The sequence below is a fragment of the Rhodnius prolixus genome, unplaced genomic scaffold (genome assembly GCF_049639745.1).
Source record: "Rhodnius prolixus isolate KJV_2025 unplaced genomic scaffold, Rpr scaffold_17, whole genome shotgun sequence".
NCBI classification, from domain to species: Eukaryota; Metazoa; Arthropoda; class Insecta; order Hemiptera; family Reduviidae; genus Rhodnius; species Rhodnius prolixus.
Genome location: NW_027411626.1, coordinates 2,335,771 through 2,352,560, shown reverse-complemented (window position 1 = coordinate 2,352,560; position 16,790 = coordinate 2,335,771). Strand labels below are relative to the sequence as shown.

At 35.2% G+C, this 16,790-nt stretch overlaps 1 protein-coding gene across 2 annotated transcripts in view; it reads right to left on the bottom strand.

Annotated features, from left to right (window-relative positions):
- LOC141459696 (uncharacterized) overlaps nucleotides 1–16,105 on the bottom strand; it is a 53,588-nt gene extending 37,483 nt beyond the window's left edge. Inside the window, exons 1-4 of one of the 2 annotated variants that reach the window (XM_074139047.1) lie at nucleotides 15,579–16,105; nucleotides 14,950–15,047; nucleotides 13,519–13,605; nucleotides 13,237–13,427 (exon numbers count right to left, since the gene is read on the bottom strand). In XM_074139047.1, the coding sequence (XP_073995148.1) occupies nucleotides 13,237–13,427; nucleotides 13,519–13,605; nucleotides 14,950–15,047; nucleotides 15,579–15,581 (379 nt within the window). In that variant the 5' untranslated portion in view covers nucleotides 15,582–16,105. Of the gene's footprint in view, nucleotides 1–9,524; nucleotides 9,580–13,236; nucleotides 13,428–13,518; nucleotides 13,606–14,949; nucleotides 15,048–15,578 lie in introns of those variants that run through there. The other variant, XM_074139048.1, reaches the window with a different exon arrangement.
- Between the last annotated feature and the right edge of the window lie 685 nt (nucleotides 16,106–16,790).

Here is a 16,790-nt window from a genome sequence, read left to right as displayed (position 1 = left end):
TTGCTGTATCCGAATTACATAAAATTGACTTGATCCGCTGCGTAAGATCGGAACTTGTCGAACAATTTTTCAGAAAATAATCAACATGCGAACGACTCACACGACTTCCTCTAAACCGCAGCTGACGTAATTAAAGTTTCTTTAACCTTACAACTTGTACTGAGCAGTTGTCTGACACTATACATGGCCACTTTAAAGGTACCATATTTTAGACCGAATCTCTGCAAACTTAAAGGTACCATATTTTAGACCGAATCTCTGCAAACTTAAAGGTACCATATTTTAGACCGAATCTCTGCAAACTTAAAGGTACTCATTTTAGACCGAATCTCTGCAAACTTAAAGGTACTCATTTTAGACCGAATCTCTGCAAACTAGGATAATTCTATTTTAATAAAATAGAACTTCCGGTCAATCAATTTATTTTAAATTTGGAATTTCCGTTGACGTCTTTTATAACTAAAGTAATCGCCTATTTTTTCCATGCGAGGATTAGCGTCCAACTACCTATTAGTTGCAGATGGAGGCGGAAGCACAAAATTAATATTATCACTTTAAAAAAAGTAGCATACGCGGGATTCGAACTGATGATCTCCCACTCACAAAATCACATTTCATTACCATTAGAACATTACCCGATTCTGGATATTTTACACTTACTAAAATTTAACTTTAAATTAAATTTGCAACGGCACGTTGGAGGGGCTTCTCTGATTGGCTGCTTTTAGTTGAGGAAGCTAACATGAACTTCCGCTATGATTTTTTTCCTTTTTTTTGAGTTGCGCTGACTCGCACATTTCACCGACAGACCGACATACCTACGCAGACCGATTTTTTTTGTTTTTTTAAAAAAATAAGAAAGTCCAACCCTTTGTCCTTTTAAAGTACCCTTAATCGAATTTACACCCGGACAATGTTTCCAGTTACAGAGCTGTAGTACTACTCAGGGGTACACAATAACTATGCTAAGTTTAAAGAACATCGAAAGGAGAAATTTTCCACAAAATCTTAACAGACGGAAATCTAGTAAAGAATATTTCCGGTTAGCTTTATGTCGGATTCCATAAACTACACATTTGCACTTCCTGCGTCTTTTCTTTACAAGTTATGCTGAACACACTCTCCACAGTTAGAACACGACACACTTTTTGGGGCTCAAGGGGATCTTGAAACTAATATTTACAGTGAATACCCCAAAATCGAACATTTAAATCGATTGCGATAGTTCCTCTTAGAGAAGTAAAAAGACAAAATTTTATACATCGTAGAAATAACATCCAAGTTAGCAGGTTGCTAACATTGAGAAATAACTAGAAAACAAGAACTCCCAGAGAAGTGCTAAAATTCCATTCCCCAATAATGGTCTGGATCGATACCACATGTTTAATAATAGAGACAGGAGACAGCAAGACTGAACTTGCAGAATGTAAACACACACAAGTACTGTGAATCATTTAAACTTTAATAAAGATGAACTACTTCCTAAACGAATTGTCCAATGTGTAGTTTCCGGTAAGTTTTCTCTGTAACGCAAGCTATTACAACACTTTTAATGTGCTCAAATCAATATAACCTGCAAGGTAACCCTCACATAACTTCCCTTTTCTACATTACGTAAGCAAACTTCCTTGAGACGTAGTATTTGGTGAGAAAATTTAATCGCTAAAAATCTACAAAAATTGGTTCATAGTAAAGTGGCCCCATTGCTAAATCGAATTTATTTAAATTTGGAGTTTTTACTAACGTATTGAATACTGTAGAGATAAGTGGGCCGTTTAGGGCAAAAATAACACTAGACCGCGACTGAACCTAACACAACCTTTGGTTACATTATAGAGGAATAGATAAAAAAAAAGATAAGGTCACGTTCAAGAATTTTAGGGTTGGATGATTCAGACTAGACGGCCAGTTCAAGGTAAGGTCACGTCTAAGCATTTTAGACTACCCGTAGGTGAAGGTCACGTACAAGAATTTTCTCTAGCATCTCATTTCTATCAAGTAGCAGGATGCTTTGAAAAGCAAAAAGCATCGCCGTTATAAAGAGCAACACAAAGATAGAATAAGCGCAGAATGTGGATGGTGCATAGTAAACAACAAACAACACCTTAGCAACATGTTTTTTACTCTCCTTCATTGGATTTGTTGATCCAAGAAATAAAATATTGGTCGAAAATGTTTACTCGTCGAAAAATAGTACATCGAATTTCACCCTATTATTAACATAGAAAATATAACTGAAGCACTACAGCTTGGGAGCTTTAACTCCATTAGTGAAGCCGAGCTTCTCAAGTAATGTAAACATTGAGTAAAAACTACTTCAAATTTAGGAATGAAATTTTAAAAAACAAATATAACCCTCCCTGTGAGTAATTAAGAGACCGGACATTACACAAAACACGTCACTTTAGAGGGAATCTATACACCCCTCCCGGAAGTACCCGAATCAAATTTTCCGGGAAAAGTGTTCCAAATAAAAGTTGTACATTTGTATGTTTGTGAACCGCTATACGATCGATCAATTAAATTGTACGAGACGTTTTTGTGAAAATTTTTAAAAAGAGTGAAAAATTTATTCAGCCAAGAGATATTTCCGGTGGATTGGTTTTAACCAAAAACCTTAAAATGGCGTCCTCTGTTTATAATCTAACCATAAATCAAATTTGAACTTTTTTAAGCTAAAATGGGATACACAGAGCTCACGAATTTGTAAAAACCACTTTTTTCGTACTCAGGTCATTTCCGGTGGAGCCTCTAAAATCGAAAATCTGTACGATTACAGCCCCACCCCCTGTTTTGATTCAGATGAGTATCAGAGAGAGAGAGGGAGGGAAGGAAAATAGCCAAAACTTTGGGCCTTTCCAAGATTATTTACAAGTGCTTAAGCCTCGAAATTCCAAATTTGGATCATGTTTAGACATGAGCCTGAGCGCGGGCGATTGAGCAAATCTACGATAAGCTGAGTTCACATTCTAGTCTTGATACCGTACACTGCTGCGGATTGGCAGGATATAAAAAAGGCAAAGATCATGCGGCATGTTGGTGTGTGGGGATATTTTTTTTTTTTTTTTTTTTATGCCGGCGCATCGACGTCTATGGCCATTAGCGCCCCGGTGTGTGGGGATAAAATGAGGAACAATCGGGGAATGGGCTAGATGAACTTGGACTCGTCACTGATATTGGCCGTTACGTACAGCGTCATCAACAAACAAACCCATGTAAAAAGTGGTTCCCATTTTTGGAAAAAAAGGATACCAAAATGAAGTCCATGTTTCCAAGAACAACAACCAGGGATAAACATTGGGAGACCGGAAATGCAATCAGTCAAACTGGCCATTCCAATCAGTGGCGAACTCAGAAAATCCGTTGGCGGGAAAAGTGGGCGCAACGGATAGGGAGGGAATTCGGGAGAGATTGCGGACTATACCCTGTCAACATTATTGCCAATTCACTTCGACACTGTTCAACAATATTGAAGTGGTCAACGAGAGTTCTGGTGATTCACTAATCGAGCTAAAAAAAAACTCAATTATTGATGTCAAGTTTCAGTGTAAAGGGAATGTTCCCTTCACTAGTAGAAGATTTTTTTCATGATCAATGTTAAGCACATGATTCTGCGTCAAATCAACTTTGTCTTCTTTGATGGCGTAAGCATGTTAATTTCTGAGGAACGCCCAAATTTAGCGACTGCTGAATCAAAAAATGGTTTGTGGCAAAAAAAAACAAAAAATGCAATTGCTCCAAAGCGGGATTTTGTTGCAGACGTCATCGAACTGATTCCCTTGGTTTTATTAGGGTAGTATACCTTTAGAAGTAACAAAACCGAGAGCAGTGCATCAGCGAGAAGGTACTAATTTCCTTCCAAGTGATTCCCTTCGCCACCCTCCCAATCCAAAGTAGAATTTCCAAACAGGAAGAAATGTGCAAAGAACTGGAAGTAAAAAAATGTGTCTTAAAAGGGGTTTCTAACGAGAAAGAGCGCCATCACACGCTACTGGCACGGTACAATGGCCGGCGCAGGATGCCATCCCGGATATTGATTGGGAAACGTGTTGGGCCAGTCGCGAACGTCCCTACTCTAGTTGCCTCTTCTAGTTCCAACCGCATCCCAGTTGCTGCAGCCATTCAAAATAGGGTTTCTACAGTTTGATCCAGAAATTCCTTCTCTCAGTCCTCACTGCAAGATCGCTTTAGATTTTTCATTTCCACACTTTTTTTTCAAGGGTAACGCTGATTATAAAACAGATTGGTTTTCTCAGGGTGTCTGCTCTAACGGTAAAATTGGAAAAAAAAAAATCGTTTAAGACACGGCAGACTTTTGGGACAAACTCAACCGGAAGGGCTGTATCGATTTCTTCTTTTTTCTCTAACTGCATACAAAGAGATTCTTTGTTTTTTCTCTTATTGCGTACAAAGAGATACTTCCTGTACGATGCCTCACAGCGGAAGCACTCCCTGTACAATTTTAACTAAGTAGACGTATCTATTACTATTAATTTATTGATTTTAAATAAAGAAAGTAAAAATGCGCCGAAGTGCTGCACCGAAATTATCGGGCGATTTTTTTTTTTTTGACTAGCCAGTCAACAGAGTACTTAATGTTTGAACTGGAAGAAACCGGAAGCCTTTACTGCAATTCTGGAACGTTCGGGAGTTTGTATGTCCGTAGAGCACATGGTTCAAATTGATGTGACAACATTGTAATTGTGTGCTAAAATATTATAGCCGTTATAGAAATTGTAGAAAATTGATTCTCTTATTTTCAGGAAATATTTTAGGCCGTCTCAGTTTTAAAGCCTAACAGAAAGTTTTACCCATTAGCCTCTTCAGGCTAGACTAAATAGGAAAACCGCCCTGTGGCCTCAGCACTTCCTGGGCTTTCGAGTTTACAAAAATGCTTATCCACGAAGGCAGGTATGTTTTTTCCTTTATCCCTAAACGGGTTTTTTTTATTTTCATTCATCAACAACTGGTACAACACAATCAGCGAGTGTGGTGCGAGAAGCAAACCTCGAATTCTTCAAAATCAACAATTTAATCTACCCCCTGATGATGGATGAAAATCCGAACCCGGTCACAGGATATAAACAACATGTGAGCTTCGGCGAATAAAATCACTGTAATTATCTAAACAACCGCGTGGACCCGATCACATTTTCAATTATTGATTCTTTTTTTTATATTCGATGTTTATAACCGCATCTGATTGGCTGATATAAACAAAATCTGGCCTGTACACTAACACGACAATCCATTAACTTTTACATTTTTTTGCAAACTTGGTATTTCAAAAGATATTTAGCTGCTTTACGAGTTTATAAATGTAGGTAGCACTTAGAGGGGGGGGAAACCATCTAAGCACCATTCGCGAAAATTCCTAGAAAAGTGAAAAGAATCAAATCAATAAAGGAGCACTTCCGGCTTTGGATTCGGTACTCTAAAGGAAAGCCTAGTCGGCCACAAAAGGAAGTTACTAACATTTTCCCGGAAATACGTTGTTCTAGCATCAGCAGAATTTCTCACGAGATTGTAAACAGAGTACAGCATGATACAACATTTTGATTTCAACACAAAGGGAAATTGGTCTACACGAACAAATTAATTTTGAGAACATAGACGTAAAGGGAAGTGATTAGCTATGCGGTTAGCATACTGGACTCCCACGCGGAGGTCCCGGGTTCGAAAACCAGCTGCTGACCCTTAGATTTTCTCTTCCTAGGTGCTTCTTACAGACAGCACTGTCCGGTAATGGACAGTGCTGTCTGTAACGAGAGAACACTGTCCGGAGGCCGTATAGTGCACTGAAAAAAGCTCCGGGCGCCAATAACCGGTTGATGTCGACGCGCCTTAAATCATTAAAAAAAAAAAAAAAAAAAAAAAAAAAAAAAAAAAAAAAAAAAAAAAAAAAAAAACCAGACGTAACACATTTCAACTATAAATTCGTCTCCAAATATGGCCGACCTTTTTGACCATTGCCGTGAAAAACCTATACATCGTGATTTAAGCCCCAGGCAAATCATTAACCCTGTTTTAAACAATAGTTACAACAAACAGATCAAAGAGAAACTGCAAAATGCCTTCAAGAAATACTCTTTTTTTCAGACTTGGAATTTTTAAAATGGAAGAAAAACATTTTAGGAGGAATGGCTGCGAAGTACCTAAAATGAATTTTCCAAGAAAATTGTTTTTCATAAAAGTAACAGATCTGATGTAAATACAGACTGACAGATGAATGGATAGACAAACCATTCAAATGCATCTATAATTTTGACCCAGAATGTACGTATAATCGAATACTTAACAAATTTTACGCTTAAGAATTTATTCTGATTTGAGTCGAAGTCGTCAAGGGGCCGTTTAAGATAGCTGCCCCCTCCCATAGAGCCCTAGAAAATTATTAATCAAGAAAGAAAATCAAGAATTTGAAGTTAAGAAATCAGGGCTACGATTAAATTCTGTAACCGTGTCGGTTGGCAGGAGCCGGCGGCTACTTACTACTAGCGCTCCTAGCTTAACCTGCTCGAATTATACCCATGAATATACTCGTACATGTACGATAATGTAACCCACTTTCTACTGTTAACTAAACCGAACTTGCTTTACCCAGAAGAAGTAAATTTACAGACATGAAACATCCACATTTAATTTACATTAACCTTAAAAGTAAACGAACTTCAATTTGTAAAAGACTAACAATTAAAGAAGACCTTTCTAGTTACAAAGAATCTAACTTAATTACTATAAAGATTAAATTCACTTTATTTCAATCAATCTAAATCTAGCCTAGAATTTCTAGAGAGAAAGATAAGCATTGAAACTTCCAAGAAATGTTATGAATTTAACAACGCAAGTGCCCAGATGAATCCCTCACAACAAGTCCCAGACATCGGAGAAAAAAACCTTAGAATCTTTGAGAAAATTCCAAAGAGAGTAACCAAAACCTGATAACTTCCTCCAGGTATCCTGGAACCTTCCTTGGACGGATGGAAGTCAATTACTGTTTCCTAAATCTGGCCATAAAATCGGCAACTGCCATCGGTTATTCCACTACCAGACCAAAGGCTTCTTTAGATGCTCTCGGCTAAATAGAGGAAAATGTCCCGATACAGATTTCATAATCAGAATAACAAAGCATTGAAATTTAAGAGTTGTCCAAGATACGCAAAGCAACATTCAGTAAACAAAATATAACTATAAATTCACAAAACTTCCAAAACAAACCCTTGTTGAAATATCTTTTGGAGCTTATTTAGTAATTGCACAATTGTTCTTTTTTTTAAAAAAGGGACTATAGTATTAATGTGTGTTAATCTTAAAAGTTAACTGTTGGATAAATCTTAGGTTGTGACAATGTGGATATTTTGGAAGAACCTTAAAAGTTTTAACTGTTGGATAAAACTTAGGTTGTGACAATGTGGATATTTTGGATGACCTTAAAAGTTAACCAACACTTCCTTAATTGGCTACCATAAAAAAAACAAACTGTTAATCATAAACATAAGTAAAGTCGAATTATTTAAATTAAATTAAACTAATCTCTGACGATGGATAAAAGTCAGAAAGCCGTTAGATCAGTGGTTCCCAAAGTGGTCCCTACGGACCCCTAGGGATCCCCGGTATCATTCAGGGGGTCCGTGGATAATTAAAATTGATTTGGGGGTCCCTGAACAACGTCAGGGGGTCCACGCAAGGTTCAATATAAAATAATAAAACTGTGATCCATTTTTATTATTATGGAAATTAGAAACTAACAAGGTGACCAATTAAATTTAATCAAAACTGAAAGCGTTATATCTGGGTTTGTTGCAAAGCGTTTTCTGTAAAGCCAAATTTGGAAAGAGTTTCCAGATCTTTCGAAATTGCAAGAATAGAGATGAAGATTTGCTTGCTCACTGTCGGAACACTTGACGACAGACCTGAACCAAAGATTACTCGTGGGGATTTGCGGTTGCTACTCACAGACATTGAGCCGGATATAAATACACTCATAACATCTCATCACGTTCATCCAAATTATTAATTTTTATTTTAAACAAAAGTTATAATTTCAATAAATACTTCTTCAACAAAATGTTTTTTTAAATTTGTAATTTTTATACTATGCATTTATGTAGCTTTTTCACTTGGGGGTCCGTGGGCAAGTTTTGACCATAAAAAGGGGTCCATGGGTCAACAAAGTTTGGGAACCACTGCGTTAGATGATTCAATTAACACGAATAATATCATTGAAATTCCAGCATCAGCCCTAGTATCTAGAGCACGGGTGGCCAACAAGTCGATCGCGAGGTCCAAGTTTTGGCCGATCGTCGATCGCTCGCAACGTCTGAGGGTGGAATTCTGTGTACCAATGGAGAATGGAAGCGATTGTAGAAGGCGAAAACTTCAATTAAAAGCAATAGTTTTAATGCATTCTGTGAATTTGCCAGACACTTATACATTGCAGTTGATAAAAAAAAAAAATTAAATTGCATTTTAAGTTAGTAAAAAATCGTATCTTGAAAAACGTGTCGGAAAATCGAATATTTTAGGTCCCGCATGTACGGAAATGCTGCTATCAAAAGTTGGGTCTGGAAATTTATTTTCTTCATGAGCCTATATCTCGAAAACTTAATAAAGTGATTTAAAAAATAATATATTTTACTTATCTACCCACACCTCGCTGGAATGCACCTTATACTGGAAACACCGTGTGTGCATACACATATGCATTTCACAGCCCCTTCTTCACCCCTTTAGACTACACCTATCGACCTACAAATCGATCGCGACACACTTTTAAGATAAAAAAAAGTAGATATTAAATGCAGAAAAGCTGGCCACCCCTGATCTAGGAGCGACAACTTGGCAAAAAATAAATCTGCGGCTTAGTGCAAGAAGTGCCAATGTCAAGTGTACGTCCTCTTTGGTTTACCTGGAGGGGGGGGATATTGATGCTAAATTTTGACATTGGCACTTAGTAAGTTTTAGTAACTCAGTTACTACTTTGAAATTGACTTCGGCACTTCTTGCACCAGGCCACAGAAATAATCCAAATATGACTGGAATTAGCAATAATAATTCCACAAAAGATTAAAGATTAAATTCGTCATTTCCAAGCAATGCCTATATATCTCCAAAATAACAAAATATATACCATAACCCATTAATTTCTATTTAATAGTTCAATAAATCATATGATCATTACTTAAATGTAATACAGAAATAAAAGCAGTTAAACATTATCCATTATTAAATAAAATGAAAAAATAAATGATATTCTCTAGTCACCATCAATAAACATTACTAATAAGATAAAGAATTCAGCTGCTGGACCCACAGATTTTCTCTTCCTAGAAGCTACTTCTTACAGCACCACTGTCCGGTGATGGACAGCGTTGTCTGTGACGAGAGAACTCCGTCTGGGGACCAGCAGTGAAGTGGAAAAAGAAGGTCCAAATGTGCCAATGGCTTCAAAAATAAAAAATAAAATACGCGCCTTAAAAAATAAAATTTAAAAATAATATATGATAAAGGTTTTCTTTGTCTACCTTCGCATCTCATAGATTCTCTTCGCCTGATCGGTTTCATTAATCGATTCATTTATAAACAATATTATTTTTGTTTATAAAAAAAAAAAAAAATGGCTAACATATACTGATAACAAATCTTTTTTAAAAAAATAATGTCTACAATATACAAAAAAACTAATTCTTTACATCTTGAAGATTACTATACAGAAATATACATATATAATATATCGTTTTTTTGTAAAAAAAAACAAAATAATAATAACAAATCGCACAACACTCACACTGATATTTTGAAAAATATAATTTCAATAAAAAAAAAAAATAAACAAACTATAGCTGAGGAAGGAACCTAATCATATGTTTCTGTTTGAACCAAAACAGATGAGATGTTTTTGTTCTATGACTAAAGCAAAACAATAAAAAGAAACAACAATGGTTTCCTCCCATATGGAGGAATGGCGGTGCTTAGTTTTCGATTTGGCAAAATGATTATTTCTACGCGACCAATCACTTCATGGGAACAGACTATATTCCCATTGTTCGTCGTATAAAAGACTAACATTTCCTTTAAAAATGTATTATACTCGTGAACACACGTAAATATATAAGTTAAGAAGGACTATCAATAGATAACATTCAAGAACTATCTACTTATAACTAAGAACTGTACAGTATACAACAAAGAAACACTCGCTACATAAACCTCCTGAAGACCACTAGTTTAGGTACCTTGGAGTCTTGTTTAGCCGGGATGGCAGAATCGATAAAGAGGTGCTGAATCGGGTGGGTGTGGCCAATAAAGTCTACGGTCTGATCAGAAATACTGTGGTCGGTAAAAGAGAGGTCAGCAAAAAAGTGAAAATGACCGTCTACTTACCTCTTCTTCAGTATGGGGCAGGTTTAAAGATATTTTCTAGGTGTTCTCTTTGTGGAATTGGTCAGGAACTACGATCGTGTATAGTACGAATGGAAAGTGTGCATGTATTTACGTATTGGCGGAAATGTGTTTTTAGATTGGATTATGTTTTCAACTTTTCCACTTCCTTTACAATATAAACAGTTTTGATCTTCCATGGTGGAAAGACACAGGAATCAATCCGGGTAGAGTGTGATGGGGCATTCATGGAACAGGTAGAGGAGTTTAGGTACCTTGGAGTCTTGTTTAGCCGGGATGGCAGAATCGATAAAGAGGTGCTGAATCGGGTGGGTGTGGCCAATAAAGCCTACGGTCTGATAAGAAATACTGTGGTCGGTAAAAGAGAGGTCAGCAAAAAAAATGACCTTCTTCAAGACTGTCTACTTACCTCTTCTTCAGTATGGGGCAGAATGTCGTGGACTATGCTGGATAAGCATGCAAGCCGGTTTACAGCTGCCGAAATGAGATTTCTCCCGCTGGGTCGAAGGGAAAACTAAGCGAGATAAAATCAGAAATTAAACAATAAGGAGCAGCTTAGAGGTACAACCCTTCGTAACCAAGTTGGAGAATTGACAGTTGGGGTGGTTTGGCCACGTCTGCAGGATAAGAGAAGAGGAGAAGATTAGATGCTTGATGGAGGGCAAATCAGAAGGCCGTAGACCAAGAGGCAGACCAAGATTGGGCTATTTGGAGTACATCGGGCGATTGGCACAAAAGCGAGGTCAGACTAGGTCTTCTATCCAAAAATTGGCAAGCAACAGGGAAGAGTACATCCGCTGGTTAAAGGCCTAAGTATCTAAAGCTCGACGCTGAAAGGCATAAGAGCATTAGACAAAGAAGAAGAAGATCTTCCATGGGAAATTTCTTGGATGGAAGTTTTTCTTTTGACTAAAAGTACAAAAACGGAAGTGTAAATTAGTATGTATATATTGGTGTAAAGAACTTTAAATTTAGATTTAGATTTTCTGAGAAGTTGTACGATTGGATGTGAATGAGGTTTGGGAGAGTTTGTACCTGCGAGTCTGTAACAGTTTGAAGTGGGGAAGTACCCAGGTCTGATCTCATAACCCTCAAAGTCGGGTGCAACTTAAAGAAAAATCACATTTTCACTTGAAAATGTTGCCTAAGAAAAATGATTTTCTCAGAGAGAAATTTTGATCGTGTCAGAGGGTCTTTGTTACGAGACGAGCAGAATTGACCTCAATGTATCCGGTGTAATAAATGGTTATGAGCAGCATTTAAGGGGAGTTTACAATCTGCCTTCCAAAAACCCTTCCAAATTTCTTAACTGGCGGTTGTAGTTGATGAGTTGTTATCTTTAGAATTGTTTGCGAGAATATTGATTGCAGGGAGGGCACATATTTGACGGTAAAATCAGGATATCGCTGATTGTCTGCTTCTAGAATAACGTTGAGAGCAATAAGTCTGAATGAAAATCGTTGGGACCTGTTTACCTCCCATAACCTTTCAGTGTTACGCTCCGGTTGCGAACAGCTATTTACTGATTGATTGTGTCAAGGTTCCGTAGTAGTAATCAGAAAGTTCTCACAACAAGTTGAGCTTACTAATTATTTAAAGATTTTGTTGACACCACTAAAAAAAAAAAAAAAAAAAAAAAAACGTAAAGGAACTAGGTGACCTCATCAGAACGGATATCAAAACCAGTGAAAACTCTCTAAGGAAACTGGACATGATCGAATCATTTCCTAATCGATTAAAAAAAAAAAATCTATTGTGAATAAAAGAATTGTGATAAATTTTCTAGCTATAAAGAGTTGTTATTGTATCGAAACCCAATGTCACGATACTTCAGAGTGCAGAATCGATAATTCACAACCAACAATTCGACATCAATAATTTACTCTACAATTGTAAGAAATGCGTTAAAAATGGTGACCTTCTATTTTTTAAAAATAGGGAGTCATTTCTTGGTCGAAACGTCCTAGCTTGCACAATTTCCCTTTTAGCGCGCCAAGCAAAGGAAGGAAGCTTTCAAAAGAGCTATCATACCAACAGTACGACATTTTAAGTAAATATTTTACACCATTATAAAAAAAAATGTATTAAAATCAAATTTTATCAAAGACTCACACGACTTTTTCTTACTAAAAATCTCTAGTAGCTGCCTTACAGAAAATAGTAAGCACGCTTCAAACTGCCCAGAACAAATTTTCCCAGCAAATATATTTATATAATCACTTTTTAGCTAAAAATAAAAAACGCAACGGACATATTTGAACAACAGTTTTAGAAAATTGAAAAATCCAATAAAATGGTATTTTTCGGTTTTGGAAATTTTCTAAAAAAAACATTCGAATTTTAGTAAACACTTCTTAAACGAAAATCCTAACCAAACCCTTGCCCCCCCCCCACAGGGTGGACCTTAATAGAATTTTAGATGGATGGAAAATTTTAAAAGTCGCACATTTCCTATTTATATATAATCTACAAGTAAACGGAAATAATCATTGCATCATGATCCATAAGAGGGTTCGCCAAGTTATCGATCTGGAAATCCGTAACTCTACACTAACCTCACACTTTCTAAAGTCCAATGACTACAACTTATAAGCTATTAACAACAATTCTCGATTCTACAAAGAAGAAAATTTAAATACTACAAAAGTTACCATTTTTTTAAAAAAAAATACAGTGGTGTAATAATAAGGTTAGGATGGTCAAACAACACATGCGATGAATTTCACCAAAACGAAACAAATAGATATAGTTTACAAAAATGAAAACGCTACATCTAAAGTTTAAAAAAAAATCAACTTTTATAGCCACAGAACGTGAAAAAAAAATTGTACTCACTTTCTGTTGCATTCACATCCTTGGAAAGTAGTTTAATTAATTTTGGACAATTGTTCCCTTTTAATCGTTCAATGTCAACAGGACACAATAGCAAAAGTTCCACCAGTTCCACGACCAAGGGCCAATTTCTTGATTGGATACCGTCGGACAGCCAATTAAAGGTTAAATCCCAGCCACCGGCCGTCATGAACCTAAAAATTTTCAAACAAGTTAATATAAAATAAATAAATGATTTATGTAGCAAAGGAATGAAACGGAAGTAGAAGATCATGAAAAACTTACATATCTAATAAGTCTGCCTCGGTTGTCTTCAATATAAGTATATATATACATTTACTGACAAGTTTCTTCGAGAATTTGGTCATCAAACTGTTCAAACAATAAAAATAAATTAATATATTAAGATTTAAAAGACAAATTATAATAGAGTACCATCTTATTGTAAGTTTTCTTGCATTTCAGTGTTCTTAGAATGCAATCAGGTCTGGACGTAAGTTTGGCTTTGGCATTCCCAATTTAAGATCACTGAGTCCCACTAAAACACATCTATTCTGCCCTTTGTCCTATCTTTTTCCCTAGGAGTGCTAGGGATGTCAGAATTTACCACTTAACTGTGGAAATTCACTCAAGAAATACGTCTGTCCCTTCTCTACAGAATAAATAATACTCCTATGTTAATTTATTCAATAACAATTAAACGGGTTTCTCTTAATAGTGTATCCACTGATAAACTATTCATCTACAGAGATGGACAGCCATCACGTACAAGCTAGGGTGGGGACAGGCGAGTCAAAAATCTTATCACTTCCACGTGATAACGCCGCCTTGAAAAAAAAATCCTCTTTCAAATTCTCTTATTTTGGGGAAAACCATCCCTTTAGTACGTGTTTTTGCCATTATTCCTAGAACGGCCATAGAGCCCTTAAAGGTCTCGTTAACTTCTGGGACAATTCCTTTACAAACTTAGGTGATCTATTAAGGAACATCATGCAGCGCAAACTTAAGACTTAACACATTCTAATCACAAAAATGAACTAAAGAGGTCACATATGTTACAACATCTTTGGTTATTAAATATATTAGTCTACCTAAAATTAACATGGACCATAAAATACAGTTACATTTACTCATAAGCACACATAAAACTAGTAAATATCCAAGTTAAAAGGAAGAACTGATTTGTGATTTCATCTTATAAGTAAGATACAATGATTTTCTATGCAGACAATTTTTAAAATAGATTAAAGTTTGTAAGGTAATTAATACTTTACAACACAGATTCACATATTTAAAAAAAAAAATTGATAGGCTACAATCTCCCAACATCAAACCGACCAAATCCAAATTTAACAGCTTCGTCGACTTGTAAGCTTCATTATTAATAAAAATATAGAAAATATGCTCCAACTTTATTCAAGTAGATTGGAGAATTAAAATCAGTTTTAAAATGTAATTTTATTATATTTACTTCTCTAAATTTTATTTAATAAAAAAATAGCGATCTCAAAACTACAATTCCTACTAAAACTATAATTTAATGGTGATTCAACATTTTTAAGAATTAAGTGAACTAATATTATGAAAGGCTAACACTAAAGTGTACATAAACAATTAATAAATAGGTTAATCTATCAACCATTCAAAATTAAAAACTCCTCAAGCATAAAATATAAACTTATTACTTAAAAATTAACTTGAACATAATTCACCCACCTTGCTAATCTTTGGACTTCATCCTTGCTCCTTATGCCCCCACTCGACGATAGAAGTACGCTGAGACACTTAAGAAGCTGATTTGGATCTATTCTCGGCTGAAAATTTACACAAATATCAAAGATTCAATCACTAAATAAATCACCTACCATTCACCCTAGTTGTTCACTACGTTACTGTATGTATTACGTGTTAAGCAGCACAAATGAATTTGACTGCTGACTTTAAAATTATTTATTTCTACAGCATCTTTTTTTTTTTTTTTTTAATAATAATGTTATTCTTGTGGATCTGTTACTTTAACAGATTATTTTTCAGCTGTACCTAACTGATACTACTAAATAATTTCGAAGCGGGCTAGTCAGTCCACCATTTTGTTAAACCTAAGTGCCAACGTGGAAGCATTTAGCATTTCAATATACTTATGTTTGAATACCTGAGTATAATATCCCCAGCTCATTAAATTACTACACTATATTTATTAATAAGTACTTTGATAAGTACCTGATTAAATGAGTAATAAATTAAGTAACTGATCTTGACTGTACGCCACCATTATCCTAATGGCCCGTACTATAAGGCGTAAAATAATTTCTAAAAAAAATATGTATTTTATTAAATAAACTTACCATTTTTAACAAAATCTAATCCTCAGGCATTAAAAAAAAAAAAAACGGCTTGGTTAAAAACCACGTCACGAACTGTCCGAATCACACATAATTCTTTAAAAAAAAAAAAATTCTAATTCTAATAATTATAAGAGTATAGTCAACTGCTTTGAATCTTTAGATTTTCTTTAATGCAGTTGATAAAACATTCAGTGTTTTTTAAAAAAAACTTGATTATCTCTTCACTAAAAACGAAACGTAATGGAAATCCAAAATGGTTGCTTCGCTTGTGCTACATTCTTTCCTTGCTGATGCAATATGCAGTTCTCTTTAGTTGGTTTCTAATTTAAAAACAACAGTAAATGCTATGAACTAAAGAATATGATACATTTTTTCGCTGAGGATATATATAAGTTACTAACATAAACTATTAATGTAGCAACAATAGTTCAGAAAGAGAAAGGACTGACAAGCCTATTAATTATATTCGTCAGACCCAAGTACAGAAATTCCCCTACTGCATCTACAACGCATGAAGCCAAACTAAGAAGGAAGGAAACATAGGAGTGAAAGTACATCTGACGCATGCGCAGTTCGGTAACACAAGGTAAGCTTGGGTTAACTAAATCGCTAGAATATAATTATATTTAAAATATTTATTATTTAAAAACTTACTTTACTTATTAACTTATTATTTATATCAAAGAAAATTATTTAAATCGTTGTCAGTAATTAAAATTACAAACTTTCTTCAGTTCAGAACAAGAAAATATTTTAAGTTGGTTTAATTTTGAAGTTTATATCGAAAAATATTCACTTCAAAATAAAAATGAATAATTCTGCAGTTTTTTTAATTTAGTTTAAAAATGAAAATTATGATAAATAATTCAGCACTCAAAACGGGCCCCCTCAGAAAAATTGTTTATCACTTGTAGGACAGTTGTGTGAAAAGTTTATATTTTATTTTCTATAGTGCATTGTTGTACAATTGACTATGGGCTCCATTCGATTCGCCCATTTGGAAAGTATTGAAAATAATACTGAAATGAAGAGAAATTTTGCTGATGTAATGGTAGTTTAATCATTTAATTTTCATCCAGCGGCAAACGTAATTGTCGATACTGTACATGCAATATTTATAATTAAATAACAATTTCGATCGTTTAGTGCAACTGTTTTTAATGAATAACCTTTTATCCTTTGGAACAGTTTTACAGCTAATTTTTTCTCTGA